At 33.3% G+C, this 19468-nt stretch overlaps 1 protein-coding gene across 2 annotated transcripts; it reads right to left on the bottom strand.

Annotated features, from left to right (window-relative positions):
- Positions 1–209: 209 nt before the first annotated feature.
- Positions 210–19174, bottom strand: LOC143044711 (large ribosomal subunit protein eL38). 2 transcript variants are annotated; one of them, XM_076216796.1, is made up of 5 exons: positions 19127–19174; positions 12580–12609; positions 9270–9330; positions 678–800; positions 210–260 (listed from the first exon to the last, which is right to left on the bottom strand). In XM_076216796.1, exons 2-5 carry the CDS (start codon positions 12580–12582, stop codon positions 235–237), a joined length of 213 nt encoding a protein of 70 aa, XP_076072911.1. In that variant the 5' UTR covers positions 12583–12609; positions 19127–19174; the 3' UTR covers positions 210–234. The 2 variants fall into 2 exon arrangements, with proteins under 2 accessions (XP_076072911.1, XP_076072910.1); XM_076216795.1 differs by lacking the exon at positions 19127–19174 and adding an exon at positions 18926–18964.
- Between the last annotated feature and the right edge of the window lie 294 nt (positions 19175–19468).

The raw sequence follows: 19468 nt of genomic DNA on the forward strand, positions 1-19468 counted from the left end.
GACAAATTTTAATAGCTGCTGTGATCTTAACTTTGACAAAGTGACCTAAAGATAAATAGAAGTCTTCTTCATACTTATACCATTATCATACCAAATTTGGGAAAGACATTGCATTTGTCCCAAAACCAGAATTTGCCGTTTGGATGCAATTATCTAAATTATTATACAGTTCATTTTCTGGAAAATTATGAAATAATATGCACAAGACATCTTTTTTTCATAGCCTTTATTGAATCACTTTAAATCTTTTACAGCCAAACCTACAATAGAAATAGAAAATCAAATAATTTTTATTATATTATTTATAAAATATGGAGAAATGCAGCTTGAAATATCTGTTGTATTAAATACTTCCTAAATTTCACAAAGCTGTTAATACACTTTAAAACATACCTGCCAGCTATCCTGATTTTAACAGTATTGAAAACTTGATCTATTAGCATTGTGTATAAGTTTTATATCATTTGGTTGAGGCAAACTAAAGCAAGAGAACTGAAACCAAAAAAATCAGCAAGTTTTCTGCTACTTTTAAAAAAAATCAACAATATTTTAACAGAACTGCAAAGTAAACTGTAACATAAATAATTATTCAAATGTATCTGTTCACGTCCAATAGAACTAGGATACAGGATACTTATGCCTATTTTGTATCTATATATAGTAAAATGCCTTATTACCTGGAGGTAAGGACTGTCTCAATTTTTCTGCCTTTTCTCTATCCTGGATGACAAGTGTATACAAATATCGGCTACATCTGACCTTGAATTTTACATTCTCCTTGTTCTTCTTGATTTTAACAGCTGAAAAATGTAAACCTGACAGTATAAAAGAGTTGCAATGTGCATCTACATGTATTCTGATACTTATTTAGAAATTGCAAGAATAAAATTTTATTACAGTAGATTACAGGAAGATATATGGCTGAGCTTTGGCCATGTTCAAAATTAAGATTGGCTCATTTCCATCTTCTACAACTTTTGGCAAAAGCAAACAAAAGTGCACATGCTGAAATTACTTAGCATTGATATTATGTTGAAAGTCCTAAATATAAAGCTTTACTACAACTATCACATAAACTCAACATGATCCATACAAAATGAGGTCAAGGTCAGATGAACCATGCCAGAAATACATGTACACCTTATAATCATTCAATACACTAAATATAGTTGACCTATTACTTATAGTTGCTAAGAAACAAACTTAACAATGAATAAAATGCTTCGCTGAGCACAGCCTGATATGACCACAGAGGTTGAACCCGGAACAGTTTGGGCAAATTTGGACACAATATTCAAGCTTGATACGGTCTGAATTTGGATTGTGATCAAGTTTTTGACATAGTATAGGTTTTTGACACAAAACAAATGTCAAGATCTTACAAATCTGTTGCGTAATACTGTGCAATTAAAGATTTTTTCTTGAAACTTTTCAAAAATTTGAACTCCTTAAAAAAAATTGGAACCCCCCAAAGTTTTTGTTTCCCCCCTTTAAGGTAACACGATACCGAATGGCATATCTCCTAATTTCCAAAATTTTTGGCATACGTGTACTCTGAATCGAGTTACATCGGAATATGTAATAAAAAATGGGGGTCACCATTTTTGTTTTTTTGTAATTTTCATAGGAAAACGTCAATTTTGGCGACAAATTTACTTAGGTATATAGGGGAAATGCCTTTTTTTCGGCTTACTTTTTTAAATTTTCGAATGGATGGCTATTTTCTTATATACGGAGAAAAACAAAAAACTAACATAATATCCAGGATTGCATAGTGAATCCATACACGTATAGAAACGCATATGTCACCATCCTTGTTTTTGAAATAAATGGCTTCAAAGTTGATCGATAGGCCTGGAATTTGACCAAAAACATGTGACGTTATGGTGTACGGAATATAACGTTATCCTTCTCAGAGAAATGGAGAAAAAAAAAAGTGTCGGGATCTGAATGAGTATATTTTATTTTCATTTCCCCTGTCGACGGTCGTAAAGTTCCTAGTAATGCAATATAAAATTCTACTGAATCAGATATAATTTTATTTCGTCCTGCACATGGAATTTAACTAAAATGAATTAATATTAATATCGTCTGATTTTCACATCAAACGAGCATATACTTGAAACTTGCGAGAACAGGTTCCGTGTGAATCTTATGATAATAGTTCATGCATAAATCACCGGAATTTTGTACACGTTAAATTCACGTAAATATTTGAAATAATATTATTTAAATAATATCTTTGTTCTAAAATTTGATTAAAACCATAAAAATACCTTCAGATTTGTTAAGTTTACGTGAAAATTAAATGAAACATTTCACGTGAGATTCATCCGAATTACTGATTTTTAACTCCGTCATATTAGACAATGGTGGTATCATCACTGCATCCCGTGATGCAGAAATATAGTATTTTAAAAAAATTGATTCATTTAACAGTTTTTAAATTGCTCGGTTTGATGGTTGTTTAACGTTCAGTGGCAAATAGTTCATGCATGTTCGGGACGATACAATACAATTTTGAAAGCAGTTGTTTATAAAAGACACATTTGATGAATCAGTCAAAAAAGATTAAACATTCTGTTATTTGTGAAAATTATGAGGAAAAATAATGATCCTGATAAAATACACATTCCAAAAAAATAAAATAACAAAACTCCAAGAAAAATTCAAAACGAAAAAATCCCTTATCAAATGACGAAATCAAAAGCTGAAAAACATCAAAAGAATGATAAACAGCTGTCATATTATTGACTTGGTACATACAATACATGTAGTATAGTGTACTCTGCGTGGTGTATGAAATATGTTACTTGTTTGCTCAGCAAGTCGGACAAACCTTGCAAACTGTTAACCCGAATATTTCAGTCGTTATATTCCGCTTACTACTAAGTAAGTAGCAGAGATCGATTACGGGGAGGGACTGAATTATTCGGGTTAGCAAACTGTATGCAAAATTTCACAAATTTCAACATTCTGTCGTTTGTGAAAAAATATTTACATAACAAATCTTGAGATCATATATGCATTCTATATAAGTAAAACAATTGCGAAATTTAAAAGTTCCAGCTTGAAATTCAACCTGTATTAGATGTACATTATTTCCAACTCAAAACTAAAAAAACACTGAATACCCATGCAAGCGTAAATTAACCCGAATATAAAATCTAAATGATTTCAACGGATCTAGCTTTTTAACAGTCTCTTGCCGTTTGAATAATAAAAAGTCCGTCGTTTGCATGTAAATTTCGAGAAAAAAATTACAACGGAATCAGGGAACACGGAACCGGTCTGACTACAGCCAGTCCTAACTATCAACTTAGTGGATACTCGGGGCTGGCTTTATTCAGACTGTAACGGAACCTGAATTTTGTTATTTTATTTCTGCCGAATCAAGTGCCCATGTATTTCTCAGCCTTCGTTAACTTTCTAATGCTTCATTCCGATGTTGCTGTCCGTCCTGAGTAGACCTGGTTTATACGATTACAAAGCTGGCACTGTATTTTTAAATATTTCCAAAACTATATGGAATTTACTCTGTACAGACCAATGAATTTCGGAGACTATTTACACATGGAACACAGGAAAAGTTATTCGGCTAAATAACCACTTTTTTACATTCCATACAAACAAACTATTTTCTGTATGATTTTCAACGTCTGCTTGTGTTGTGCTTTTCCCCCTAATTATATCCGTATTCTCATCCAAATAAATTTCCATTTTGTCCGAGCCGTATTTTTGATGACCTTTTTAAAACGTATTAATAGTTGTAGAATTCCCCGTTTTTTTCACACATAATCCTAAGTTTCTATAAATTAGATTTCTACTTTCAAAACAAAATTTCATGGGGATACGGCGTGAATCATGAATAAGTGCTTATTGCAAAAATAAACCAAGGTTTACTTTTATAAATTGTTATTTGGATGGAGAGTTGTCTCATTGGCACTCACACAACATCTTCATATATCTATACCAAGAATAAAAAAATAAAGTGATAAAACTGTGTCTGTTATGCATAAGAAAATATATAGATAAAGCGTGCAGATGCTTAAATATCAAAGAAACAGAATATTTAAAAAGTAAAGTAATAATTTTTAAAGATTAACAATGAGCAGAATGATTGCCGGAAAACGATAAAACAATCTATGTCAAATAACCGTATTGCATCAAAACTCTCAGCACTCAGCATCTAGGGAAAGTTACCGTTAAAAATGTCACACAAAACCCGCTGCATTGGCTTATATGTGTGAACGTTATTCGATAACGTCAGGAACGATAACTCGTGGCGTAACGTCATTCGGTATCGTGTTACCTTAAGCAATTACCCCATACTCTATCCCAGCCTTTCCTTAGTAGTATGAAACCTTGTAGTATAATTTCAGAGAGTTCCATACACTTAACACAAGTTACAGAATTGTCTGGAAACTGGAAAAATGCTTGTTTTTGGCCCCCAATTCCTGCATGAAATTGGCAATTATCCCCAAACTCTTTCCAGTCCTTCCTTTTGTGATTTGGAACCTTGTGGTACAATGTCAGAGAGATCCATACACTTACACACAAGTTATTGTCCAGAAACTAGAAAAATGCTTGTTTTTGGCCCCTAAACTGTTGGCATCATAACCCCAAAAGTGAATACAAACGTTTTACTTGTGGTATTAGACATTGTGGTACAATTTCAAAGCAATTGAAATACTTATACGCAAGTTATTATCCTGAAAGTAGAAAAATTATTGAGATATGGACTTGACCACCAAAACTTAACCTTGTACATGTACACTGATCCATGAAATGAGGTTAAGGTCAAGTGAAAACTGTCTGATGGGGCATGCACATACCAAATATATTTATCCTATTACTCATAATAAGAGAAAAATTTACATTACAAAAAATAACAATTTTTTTTCCAATTAGCTACTGAACAATGAAAATGATGTCAAGGACAATGGACATGTGACAGACGGAAACTTCCTAACAAGAGGCATTTATATACAAAGTATGAATCATCCAGGTCTTTCACCTTATAAAATATTAAGCTTTTAAGAAGTTAGTTGATGACACCGCCTCCAGATCACTTTCCCTATATTTGCAAGCTTTCTGCGAAAAACGTTGCAGGCTCAACAAAAAATTAATAAATAAAAACCAGATGCTCCGCAGGGTGCAGCTTTATACGACCACATAGGTTGAACCCTGAACGGTTGGGGCAAGTATGGACACAACATTCAAGCTGGATTCAGCTCTAAATTTGGATTGTGATTAAATAGTTGACACAGCATAGGTTTTGGACACAGAATGAATGTGGTCTAATGAACTTAAAATATTTTTTTTGTCTTTGAGCAATCACTATGCTGTTGAATATTAATCCTCTCAAAAAAATGTTTGAAGAAATTTTCTTTTTATTAATGAAATCTGAAATGAGAAAAATTAACCCCCCCCCCCCGCACCATTTTTTTTTCACATCCCCCTTTCCCTTTTTTCAAAACTGATCTCAATTCAAATTTCTAATGGAGTTTGCAACAATAACTACTCATTTAAATACATCATAAAATATTAAAATGTAACAAAAAGTGCTTGTTATCACTGAATGGTAAAGAGTGTTTTAATTTATCAGTTGGTAGTAAAAGTGAATATACATTGTGCGTTGTATAAAACAATGATTTAAGTTTATTCAACTACTATTCTGGACAAAGAAAGATAACTCCAATCAATTGAAAATTTCTTGCTATTGCACAATACTGTGCAATTAAAAATATTTGCTATTGCACAATACTGTGCAGTTGAAGACTTCTTGCTATTGCACAATACTGTGCAATTGAACATTTTTTGCTATTGCACAATACTGTGCAATTGAAGATTTCTTGCTATTGCTGAATACTGTGCAATTGAAAATTTCTTGCTATTGCACAATACTTAATATAATAATTTTGGATCCTGATTTGAACCAACTTGAAAACTGGGCCCATAATAAAAAATCTAAGGACATGATTAAATTCAGCATATCAAAAAAGCCAAAGAATTAAATTTTTATTAAAATCAAACTTAGTTTTATTTTGGACCCTTTGGTATTTAATGTAGACCAACTAAAAATTAATAATCTACATACACGGTTAGATTTGGCATATCAAAGAACCCCAATTATTCAATTTTTGATGAAATCAAACAAAGTTTAATTTTTGACCCCGATTTGGACCAACTTGAAAACTGGGCCAATAATCAAAAATCTAAGTACATTTTTAGATTCAGCATATCAAAGAACCCCAAGGATTCAATTTTTGTTAAAATCAAACTAAGTTTAATTTTGGACCCTTTGGACCTTAATGTAGACCAATTGGAAAACGGGACCAAAAATTAAGAATCTACATACACATTTAGATCCGGCATATCAAAGAACCCCAATTATTCAATTTTTGATGAAATCAAACAAAGTTCAATTTTGGACCCTTTCGACCCCTTATTCCTAAAAACCTGTTGGGACCAAAACTCCCAAAATCAAACCCAACCTTCCTTTTATGGTCATAAACCTTGTGTTTAAATTTCAAAGATTTCTATTTACTTATACTAAAGTTATTGTGAGAAAACCAAGAATAATGCTTATTTGGGCCCTTTTTTGGCCCCTAATTCCTAAACTGTTTGAACTAAAACTCCCAAAATCGATCCCAACCTTCCTTTTGGGGTCATAAACCTTGTGTCAAAATTTCATAGATTTCTATTTACTTAAACTAAAGTTATGGTGCGAAAACCAAGAAAATGCTTAATTGGGCCCTTTTTGGCCCCTAATTCCTAAAATTTTGGGACCAAACTCCCAAAATCAATCCCAACCTTTCTTTTGTTGTTATAAACCTTGTGTTAAAATTTCATAGATTTCTATTCACTTTTACTAAAGTTAGAGTGCGAAAACTAAAAGTATTCGGACGACGCCAACGTGATAGCAATATTCGACGAAAAATTAAAATTTTTGCAGTCGTATAAAAAACATTCAAGGTCATTAACTAATATAAGTTGAATGAAATTTTTGACTGTTGATCATGGCATGCTGACAATTTTTAGTGCATGAAGATGAAAAAGATGCTCCGCAGGGCGCAGCTTTATACGACCGCATAGGTCGAACCCTGAACAGTTGGGGCAAGTATGGACACAACATTTAAGCTTGATACAGATCTGAATTTGGATTATGATTAAATAGTTGATACAACATAGGTTTCTGACACAGAATGAATGTGGTCTAAGAACTTGCTCTTAAAAACTTAAAAATTTTAAATTGGACATTTACCTATTATGGTCCAATATCCAAAATCTAAATACATGGATCCCTAAGAATTCAAATTTTGATGAAATCGAATAATGTTCAATTTTAGACCCTTTAGACCTCAATGTGGACCAATTTGATAACCGAGCCCAAATATTAAAAATCTAAATACATGGTTAAATTCAGCATATTGAGATATATATTCAATTTTTGTTGAAATCAAACATAGTTTAATTTTGGACCCCGATTTGGACCAACTTGAAAACTGGGCCCATAATCAAAAATCTTAAGTACATGTTAACAATCAGCATATCAAAGAACCCCATGAATTCAATTTTTGTTAAAATCAAACTAAGTTTAATTTTGGACCCTTTGGACCTTAATGTAGACCAATTTGAAAACAGGACCAAAAATTAAGAATCTAAATACACGGTTAGATTTGGCATATCAAAGAACCCCAATAATTCATTTTTTGATGAAATCAAACAAAGTTTAATTTTGGACCCTTTTGGCCCCTAATTCCTAAACTGTTGGGACCAAAACTCCCAAAATCAATCCCAACCTTCCTTTTATGGTCATAAACCTTATGTTAAAATTTCATAGATTTCTGTTTACTTATACTAAAGTTATTGTGCAAAAACCAAGAAAAATGCTTATTTGGGCCCTTTTTGGTCCCTAATTCCTAAACTGTTGGGACCAAAACTCCTAAAAATCAATCCCAACCTTCCTTTTATGGTCATTAACCTCGTGTTCAAATTTCATTGATTTCTATTTACTTTAACTAAAGTTATAGTATGAAAACCAAATGTCTTCGTACGACGACGACGCCAACGTGATACCAATATACGACCAAAAAATTTTCAATTTTTGCGGTCGTATAAAAAAAAATTGTTTTGCCGAGCACAGCTGGATATGACAGAGGAGTTCCAACCCTGAACAGTTTGGGCAAAAATATACACAATATTCGCACTTGATACAGGTCTGAATTTGGTTGTGATTAAATATTTGACACATAATAGGTTGTTGACACAGAATAACTGCAGTCAAAGAACTTGAACTAGTCATGTGATTTGAAATTATAAATTTTTTTGCTTTTGTGCAATACACTATGCTGTTGCGAATTGACACCCCTCCCCCACCATTTTTTTTTACCTCCCCCTTTTACATCCTGTCACTGTTTTATTTAAAATTTAATGCTTTTTATGTTACTTCATTGGCCATGGGGTGTAAAAGTGTTGACCGAAGTACATTTTGTGTGAAGCACTGAACAATGTTTTGTTTGAATTACCTCCATTACACTGCTTTTAAATAGTGTTTTGTAATTGTCCATTAACCAGGACACCCTTGGTTTGAGCCATAATCCCAAAAGCCAATTCTATCCAACCTTTGTGGTATAATTTCAGAGAGATCCATACACCATTCCACAAGTTATTCAACTTATTCTCAGGAAACTAAAAACTTGCTTATTTGGGGCCCTTATTCCTAAACTGTTTGGACCATAACCTCCAAAACCAATCCAAACCTTCCATTTGTGGTCAAAATCCTTGAGTTTCTAATTACTTGTACCATATTATTGTCCGGAAACTAAATTTCTTCGGATGATGACAACGACAGCCATTTGACAATGTTATAAAAAGAAGAACTAGATTTGCCATTGCAAGCAATAGCGGACCCCATTGCCACACTGGTATTTAACTCATGTGCTACTGTCCATACCCAAATCAATATCTGATTAAAAATAAGCAACCCTCTGGCATATGAACGATCCAATGAATTTGTTTATATAAATAAGATGTGGTATGAGGGCCAATGAGACAACTCTACATCCACGTCACAATGTGTGAAAATCTAAATGTTATAGGCAAGTAAAGCCTTAAACACAAAGCATTGGCTTACAGTGACCAGCAAGCTATAAAGGGCCCCAAAATGATTTACCGGTAAGTGCCAAAACCACCTGTGTACAGAATAGAAACTAGCTTTGCTAATGTTTAATCTTCCACTTCTATAACAACCCAGATTAACTTACATTTAGCATCCTTTCTCCTGGCTGTTAGCAGGAAGTCTTTGATTTCCATAATCTGCTTAGGCTAAAAATAAAATTAAATCCTTAAACAGAGTAAAACCTTTATTGCTTTCTGTTATGGTTCACTGATCATAGGAAACATCTTGTTCTGGGTTACTTTGATCTAATGATCAATTTGCAACAGTTTTATACATTTTCCTCCACGGACTATGAATGTTACTCTTGTTGATTTAAGTTAATCAAATGGTTCAAACTGTTTTTGATATTTATAAGTCTTTAGTTGATTGATCAAGTACATGAGATACATATATACATAGAAATGGAAACAATGAATGTACTTAATACATTGAAAACCATGTGTTACAAATGACTTGATGATTTTAATCAGAAACCCGGATCTCATAAGTACTAGTGCTTTCATAATATTTAAACAATACCATGCATACAAAATTTACATGCATTACTACCGATTCAATCACTGTTTGAGAAAAAAGTAAAACTTGGAATTTTATGCCATTTATTTTAGTAATTCATTATTAGGAATTTTCTCTAGGGGAAAAAGCCAAAATTTGTATGGTATTTAAGGCAAACAATATCAGTGTGATTATAAAAGCACAGATCATAAGAATGTGTCCATAGTACAAAGATGCCAACTATAAATTTCTATGTTCAGTGGACAGTCATGAAACTTCAAATCTAGTTTTTATAATAAAACTTATGCATAGAATTCTATATGTCCAAATTAAAAAGAATTCGTTTTCTAGTTCGCTGCATACTGAAAACATATGGGTGAATTGTTTACTGGAAGCAACAACTAGAAAACAAACAAATTCTTCTAAATGTGGACATATTATAGAATTCTCTTGCGAAAAAAATTATATGCATTACTGAACAGTTGGGGCAAGTATGGACACTACATTCAAGCTTGATATAGATCTGAAGTTGGATTGTGATTAAATAGTTGACACAGCATAGGTTTCTGACACAGAATGAATGTGGTCTAATAAGCTTAACATTTTTTTTTGCTTTTGAGCAATACACTATGCTGTTGAATATATGTCGCCTCAAAACAAATATTTGACGAAATTTTCTTTTACATTTCTGAAATCTGAAATGAGAAAAATTTTACCACCCTTTTTTTTCACCTACCCCTTTCCCTTATTTCAAAATTAATCTCAATTCGAATTTCTTACAGTATAAGTATTTCAATTGCTCTGAAATTGTACCACAATGTTCATACCATTAAGTAGAAGGTTGGGATTAATTTTAAGGGTTATGGGGCACACAGTCTAGGAATTAGTGTGCCCCAAGGCCCCCATAACACTTAAAATTAATCCCAACCTTCTACTTAATGGTATGAACATTGTGGTACAATTTCAGAGCAATTGAAATACTTAAACTGCAATACTTATATACAACTTATTATCCTGAAACTAGATAAATGTATGTTTTGGGCCCCTTTTCCCTAAATTATCCAATTGGACCATAGCCCCCAAAAATCAATCCCAACCTTTCTTTTGTGGTTATTAACATTGTGTTAAGATTTTATTGATTTCTATTTACTTATACTAATTAACTAAAGTTATTATCCGGAAACCATTCGTCTTGTAAAGACGCTGCTGACGACGTGATACCAATATATGACCGCATAATTTTGCGGTCGTATTAAAACAGCAAAATTTCCTTAAAATTACCAATTCAGGGGTAGCAACCTAACGTCCAATTCATCTGAAAATTTCTGGGCAGATAGATAGATCTTGACCAATTTTACCCCCATGTCAGATTTGCTCTAAATGCTTTGGTTTCAGAGTTATAAGCCAAAATCTACATTTTACCTCTATGTTCTATTTTTAGCCATGGTGGCCATCTTGGTTGGTTGGCCGGGTTACTGGACACCTTTTTTTAAACTAGATACCCCAATGATAATTGTGGCCAAGTTTGGTTAAATTTGGCCAAGAAGTTTCAGGGGAGAAGATTTTTCTAAAAGTTAATGACGATGGACGCCAAGTGATGAGAAAAGCTCACTTGGAGCTAAAAAGCATTGATTGCAGTTGAATCCAGTCTGCAAGGTTAGCCACTAGTCCGATGCCCCAGACTAGTACAATTTCATTCAGACTAGTAAGTTTTTGCAAAATTTTGTTTTGCCCAATAAGAAAAATGTCAAAATATTGGTCTTCGGACTAGTAGTTGAAAAAGTTTTTGGTGCAGACTGGAATCAACTGTAATTATGGACAAAGGAAGATAACTCCAATTTTTTTTTTATATTCTTGATTGATACATGTATTTTTGAAATTTTTCCATTTGAAAAGGGCATAATTTAGTATTTGATGCATGATTTTTTTATTAGTTGTAAGTGGCTTTGAACTAGCTGTCAGATAACTGTGAGTACTCTCAGATCTGTTCATTGCGTCTTTTTGTTGTCGGGATGTACAAGTACCCAGCCAAGTTCACTTGTATTTTTGTCCATCTGATGAGTTAATTTTCAACTGTTTTTTATAGTTCGTTCTTATGTTGTACGACTGTCCCAGGTGAAGGGTTTGGATCCCGCTAACATGTTTAATCCTGCCACATTATTTATGTATGTGCCTGTTCCAAGTCAGGAGCCTGTAATTCAGTGGTTGTCGTTTGTTTATATGAGTTACATATTTGTTTTTCATTCATTTTACTATATAAATAAGGCCGTTAGTTTTCTCGTTTGAATTATTTTACATTGTCATATCGGGGCCTTTTATAGCCGACTATGCGGTATGGGCTTTGCACATTGTTGAAGGCCGTACGGTGACCTATAGTTGTTAATGTCTGTCATTTTGGTCTCTTGTGGACAGTTGTCTCATTGAATTGGCAATCATACCACATCTTCTTTTTTATATAACTCTAGAACAGTACAAGTGACAGCACCTAAATTCAAACTTGATCTGTATATTGTAGTAAAACACATAATAATCAGACATTGTGTACAAGTTTCATAACATTTGGTTGAGGGAATATTTAGTTAGAGAACAGAAATGCTAAATTTTTCGATTTGTAAAGGGGCATAACTCTTAAACGGTAAGTGACTACACATAAATTCAAACATAATCTGTATTTAGTGATAATGAGCATTGTGTATTAGTTTCATAACATTTGGAGAGGCAAACTAAAGTTAGAGAACAGACACCAACTTTGGGGCGTACAGACAGACTAGGGTAAAACTTCATGCCCCCTCTGCTATAGCGGGAGCATAAAAATTCAACTTGGAAAAGTAAAATCTTAAATTTAAAAATCAAAAGGGAGCTCATGACAATAGATAATGCCTTAAGTATTAGATACTTACCATTTTGAATGATCTTCCCCTTTCTGATCTCTACAAAATACAAAGTTGAGAGAGATGTTTGAGAAGACCACTTCATATTATAAATCAACTTATTCTTAATCTCATTTTTAATATGGGTTTCTACACTGAAAGTGGCCTTGAAAATTGTCAATTTTTCAAATTTTTCATAGACTTGTAACTTCTAAGTAGATAAAGATGAGCTATTCATGAAAATTATGTTTCTTTAGTACTACCAAATACTCAGATGAGTGATTGTTACTCATACATGTACATTTACATGTATACTCATACATGTACATTTACATGTATACTCATACATGTACATTTACATGTATAAGTTCCTAGTCCGAGATTACTCTGTCTGAGGGCTGTTTTGCCAGACAAGCTGGTCCCACAGCCCCAGCTTGTCTGGCAAAACAGCCATTCCATTCCACATCAGGGTAATCTCGGACTTTATACTTCCCCATTTGGCAGGTTGTCCTGAACCTGTTCATACATGTACATGTAATACCATCATGACACAAACAACTGGCTTTAAATCCTCTTTAATGATAAAGGTTCTACTAAAGTCAAAATATAGGACACTGCATAAACATCAAAACTTTGCCTGCATAAAAGTGAAAACAGCATGTTTAATACTGCAAGTTGTAATGCAGCACAAGCTATTGTTTCTAAAGAAAATGTATTGATTTACAATTTTCAGTTAATTTCATGTATCTACAATGTAAGTGAACAAATATCAAAGGTACAATACAGATTCTGGACAAAAATGTCATTATAATATATCTATGTGACAAAAAAACATTAGCTTGTACTGCATTACAAAAATGTACATGTACATGTAACAGTATTCGTTCATACCAATTTTAAACAAATTAAGTCATCTTGCAGGCCTCCAGATTTTTAGGAACCTTTAATGTTTTAACCCCAAACCAGATGCTCTGCAGGGCGCAGCTTTAAACGACCGCAGAGGTTGAACCCTGAACGGTTTGGGCTAGTACGGACACAACATTCAAGCTGGATTCAGCTCTAAATTTGGATTGTGATTAAATAGTTGACACAGCATAGGTTTTGGACACAGAATGAATGTGGTCTAATGAACTTAAAATATTTTTTTTGTCTTTGAGCAATCACTATGCTGTTGAATATTAATCCTCTCAAAAAAATGTTTGAAGAAATTTTCTTTTTATTAATGAAATCTGAAATGAGAAAAATTAACCCCCCCCCCACCATTTTTTTTTTCACATCCCCCTTTCCCTTTTTTCAAAACTGATCTCAATTCAAATTTCTAATGGAGTTTGCAACAATAACTACTCATTTAAATACATCATAAAATATTAAAATGTAACAAAAAGTGCTTGTTATCACTGAATGGTAAAGAGTGTTTTAATTTATCAGTTGGTAGTAAAACTAAAAGTGAATATACATTGTGCATTGTATAAAACAATGATTTAAGTTGATTCAACTACTATTCTAGACAAAGAAAGATAACTCCAATCAATTGAAAATTTCTTTCTATTGCACAATATTGTGCAATTCGATATTTCTTGCTATTGCGCAATACTGTGCAATTGAAAATATTTGCTATTGCACAATACTGTGCAATTGAAGATTTCTTGCTATTGCACAATACTGTGCAATTGAACATTTTTTGCTATTGCACAATACTGTGCAATTGAAGATTTCTTGCTATTGCTGAATACTGCGCAATTGAAAATTTCTTGCTATTGCACAATACTTAATATAATAATTTTGTATCCTGATTTGAACCAACTTGAAAACTGGGCCCATAATCAAAATCCCCAAGTACATGTACATGATTAAATTCAGCATATCAAAAAAGCCAAAGAATTAAATTTTTATTAAAATCAAACTTAGTTTAATTTTGGACCCTTTGGTATTTAATGTAGACCAATTTGAAAACGGGACTAAAAATTAAGAATCTACAATGTACATACACAGTTAGATTTGGCATATCAATTGCAAAGAACCCCAATTATTAAATTTTTGATGAAATCAAACAAAGTTTAATTTTGGACCCCGATTTGGACCAACTTGAAAACTGGGCCAATAATCAAAAATCTAAGTACATTTTTAGATTCAGCATACCAAGGATTCAATTTTTGTTAAAATCAAACTAAGTTTAATTTTGGACCCTTTGGACCTTAATGTAGACCAATTGGAAAACGGGACCAAAAATTAAGAATCTACATACACAGTTAGATCTGGCATATCAAAGAACCCCAATTATTAAATTTTTGACCCTTTGGGCCCCTTATTCCTAAAAACCTGTTGGGACCAAAACTCCCAAAATCAAACCCAACCTTCCTTTTATGGTTTTTGAGATGTCAAATATAAGATTGGGTGTGAAATTTTTAAATCAAATATTTCTTAATATTGAATGGTGTTAGTTAGAGAAAACAATAAAATACTGTCAGCAATATATATATTGGTTCATATCATGAAATTTAACAAAATCTAGCAAGTGTCGGATTCTAGTACACATGCATACAAGGAAAAATGTTCGAAAAATTATCAGTTTCTGCATAAAATGGTCCCAATTTTTTTTCAAATTATGGGATATACAACTAGACAGCATGTTTATTCAAAAACACACATCACAAACAAATCCGGGTCCGTTCGCGCCCTTTCATGTTCGCACCCTTTGAGTTTCACTTTCGCACCCTACACGTTCGCCCCCAATTTTTATTGGTTTTGTGTTTAATAACTTTATAACCAAGTTTTGGCAAGTGTATTCCTTTTAGTATATTTGTTGTTATTGTCTCAAAATAAAGTGAGACATGTTTTTTGTGTTGAATAAATATTAATCATGTTTTGGATAGTGTATTGTTAAAATATTTTTAATCATTGTTTCTAAATAGAGATTCTGACAACAGGAATTTTTTTGGGTGGAATAAATATTAAATTTTAATCATTTTTGGTTAGTGTATTGCTATACTTTTTTGTCAGTTAATTGTTTCAGATCAAACAATTATCTTTCGTGTTTTTCATTTAAAATTTTCAATGTTTTACTCAATTTCTCATACGAAGCTAAATACATGCAGTATTTATATTAGTCCGAGATTACTCAGACGTCCAACGGCTGTTTTGCCAGACAAGCTGGGCCCAGGGATGTCAGAGCTCGTCCCATATCAAAAAGTGGATATTTGCCCATCCAAAATAGATGGGCTACTTCGTCGCTTCTGGTGCCAATTGGGGGCCTTGGAATTATATAAATCGGGCATCAATCTGTTCATTTTTCATTTATGTAAGTTTCACCTACCTGCCAACCTTTATTTTTCCATATTTTAACAGTTTTCACAGAGACCCATCGATTTCTGCATTTTGACTTTCACTTTCAAATGGATGTCAAGTTACGAGAGAGTTTGTGGCCTCGAGACTCAAATATGCAAATATTTATATTTTTTCATCTCCTTAATAGGAGATCGATGTTTAACATTTAGAAGCCAACCACAATTTTTCACCTCCTTTACAGGAGATCGGTATTAAGCATTTAGTTCCGACCACGATAACAATTGGAAGCTCTCAGACATTTAGATAACTTGCATCGTAAATGAACGAGGTGTTTACATTATGGTCATTTGCACTGTTTTCTCGTGGTCACATGATAATGTTTGAAAATGAAAGTCAAAATGCATAAATCAATGGGTCTCTGTGAAAACTCTTAAAATATGGTAAAAATAAAGATTGGTAGGTAGGTGAAACTTACATAAATAAAGAGATAAATGAAAAATGAACAGATTGATGCCCGATTTATATAATTCCAAGGCCCTCAATTGGCACCAGAAGCGACGAAGCAGCGCATCTATTTAGGGTGGGCAAATATCCACTTTCAGAGCTCCAGATAAGAATTCACAAATTGGGTTTTTTACCCACCATTTTCTTATATAATTGGGTGATAAAGTTTTTTAATTGCATTATAAATTCCAATTCACCCCTCATGTTAATATCAAATTGGGTTTTTCACCACCAAGCTCCTTAATGTATTGGGTTTTTTCATCAACACAATATTGAATATAAATATGTTTCTTTCTTTGTTTAGCTGTTTTATTTGGTTTAGGGTTATTTGCTAGCTGTTTTATTTGGTTTATTGACTGAGAAGCAATTGTAGGTTTAATTTGTGTTCCGTTTCAAACCTTCTGCCAGTTTTGTATTTTCTCATATAAACTGTAAAAAAAACGGATATGTGTATTCGCAGGCACTCGTCTTATGCCTTTATACAATAAATTCTGAGACCAGTGCCTGTGTGTGTATTCATTAATTAACCGTAAAATGAAAAATAAAATAGTATATAATTATACTTGAATGTTTTTGTTTTATTCCAATTTTCATAAATCTGGGTTAGTTGTCTTTTATTAAAACTTTTGGTTTCTGATGATGCTTTATCATGTCATAATTGATTTGGCCTTTCATCTTTCCAACTGATTTCGTTTTTGAGGAAACCCTGCTTTTATTAGCAATGTTCTCGTTAAGGTACGTACACACACACGTGTGTTCGATGGACGTTACCCTTAAAACACTGGATGAGTCTTGTTATTATCATAACTTTCCCTAAGCTTTTCAAAAGAAGCAGAAAACATGCTTCTATTCAATATTTTTACCGGACATTAACTTTTGTTTTAATTCAATGTATGTCAGAGATGCAACTAATCGTCAGACCCGTCGGACCTAAGGGGCAGAATTTATGCAGGTCCGGCAAAACTCGTAGCTGTGCAGGACCTGATGGCCGGCAATATTTAAGTCCGCTTGGGTCCGCCAAAACTGAAATCCCTGTCGGCCCCGGCAGAGTATTTTGTTTATAAAATTGCGATCATCTTTAATAAAAGTAAATGTCCTGTTCCCCCGCATTTTCTAACTCCGTGAACCAGTATTTCCGCCCAGTAATAGTCTTTTGTACCTTGTCCATCTCGTCCCGAACAATTCTCCGTATTTCCGTCATGTTCTTTGTTTTAGAAATTCGCTCTCTAGGAAGGAGGTCTATTAAGCATAGTTGATAAGTTCAGGAAATATGTCATGGCCGATAAAATTTGTAAGTGGGTCAATAAACTATAATTGTTATGAATCACAGGTTATTTTAAAATAATAATAATATCAACAAAATCAAAATTAACGTTTGTTCAATAGCATAATTTCATTTGATTTTTGAGTGAAAATATGGGTCTGGCAAAACTTGGTACCCTGTAGGCCCCATTGTCTGACAGGAAAAAAAAACTGTTTGCATCTCTGGTATGTTATGATTAATCCCGAGCAATGCTAAAAAAATATGACTTTATGACACACGCTAATTGGATAAACCCCGAGAAGATCGAAATGTTTTCAAAAACACGTGTACCTATTGAGCAACGAAAAACTCTAACAGGGACCCATTTCAGCTACTTGATGCAGGGATCTATTTTTAGAACGAAAGGAAATTTCCAATTATAAATATTATAAAAATAGTTTACGCGACGACTGTAAACAGTTAAGGGTAAATAACGCAAATGGTAGCCAATAAAAGGGTTGAGAACTCATGGTTTTGGAATATAATTGGGTTATTGAACCCTGCAATGGGTAATTGCATTGGGTTTTTTATTATTTGTATTGCGTGATCACGCAAATACGCAGCTAATCTGGAGTTCTGCACTCTTTGATATGGGACGAGCTCTGACGGCCCCAGCTTGTCTGGCAAAACAGCCGTGGGACGTCAGAGTAATCTGGGACTATAATTATATATATAGTATATATTTTAAAGTACAAGCGAGTTGTTTACCAGAGTGAAATATATATACACGCGAGACTTGAATAATTACAAGGGAGACAATCCAGTGTCAACAGCGACACCTACAGAATACAGCAATTTAAAACAATCATGATTTTCTAATTATTCAACTGGAAGTTAACTCGATTTTAAATTGGGTGTGAATGTGTGAGGTGCGAACATGTAGGGTGCGAAAGTGTATTGGTCGTGAACGGACCTGATACCATCACAAAGTACATCATGTAAATGTAAGTCTATAAATTATAACAAAGAAGACTGGGTTGTGCCAAGGAATTGTATATTTAAAAGGAATGGAAACCACTTCGAAATTAATCGGGATAGTATACCTGCAAATTGGATATCCCATACTGGTGAATTGTAAGAATTTAGTTCTGCTTTGAAACATGAGTGACGGTGCTGATACAAACCCAGGATGGGGCGCAAAACTTCCGAGAGCTCAACCACTTCGTAACTTACGGCTGGTAAAGTATCTACTATATATATTAAGGGAACCCATCAGTCACAGATGGAAAATGACTTATAAAACTGGAACCCCAATCATTTTTCAGCATAACCCTTCACGGTTACCAAATATATCTCAGCGTTTGACATTTGCCTCTCACAACTTCGACACAAGATTATTAAATCCTTGTGAGTTCATATATATACATCTACTTGATAGTTAATCAGTCTTTATACAATTAACTTAGGTTTAACACGCATCATGATCACAAAAAATAGCAGATTGACATAGATTTTTAAAAGAAATTTGTTTTTCGTATGCCTTACATTTGGACGGGAAGTGGAAAAGGTCGATAAAGGGAGACAATTCTTGCATCATGGAAAAGGGTAACACTAGTATCGTGACCAATGCCCTGACTGGCACAAGACTTTTATTATTTATTATTTAGTCTAATAATCAATTGTTCTCATGTATATACAAAAATATACTGAAAATTTATGCACACATAAACAAAGTTGCTGAATATCAATGACGTGCAACACCCCAACTTACGATCTGTTCCAAGACCGAATACATTTTTTTTTATAAAAAAAATCTTTTCATTATTCAGTAAACAATCTGTCAATATAGCTGCAAGAGCAGAACTAGCTCAGTATCCCATATATAAA

Source organism: Mytilus galloprovincialis, chromosome 9 (genome assembly GCF_965363235.1).
Source record: "Mytilus galloprovincialis chromosome 9, xbMytGall1.hap1.1, whole genome shotgun sequence".
NCBI classification, from domain to species: domain Eukaryota; kingdom Metazoa; phylum Mollusca; class Bivalvia; order Mytilida; family Mytilidae; genus Mytilus; species Mytilus galloprovincialis.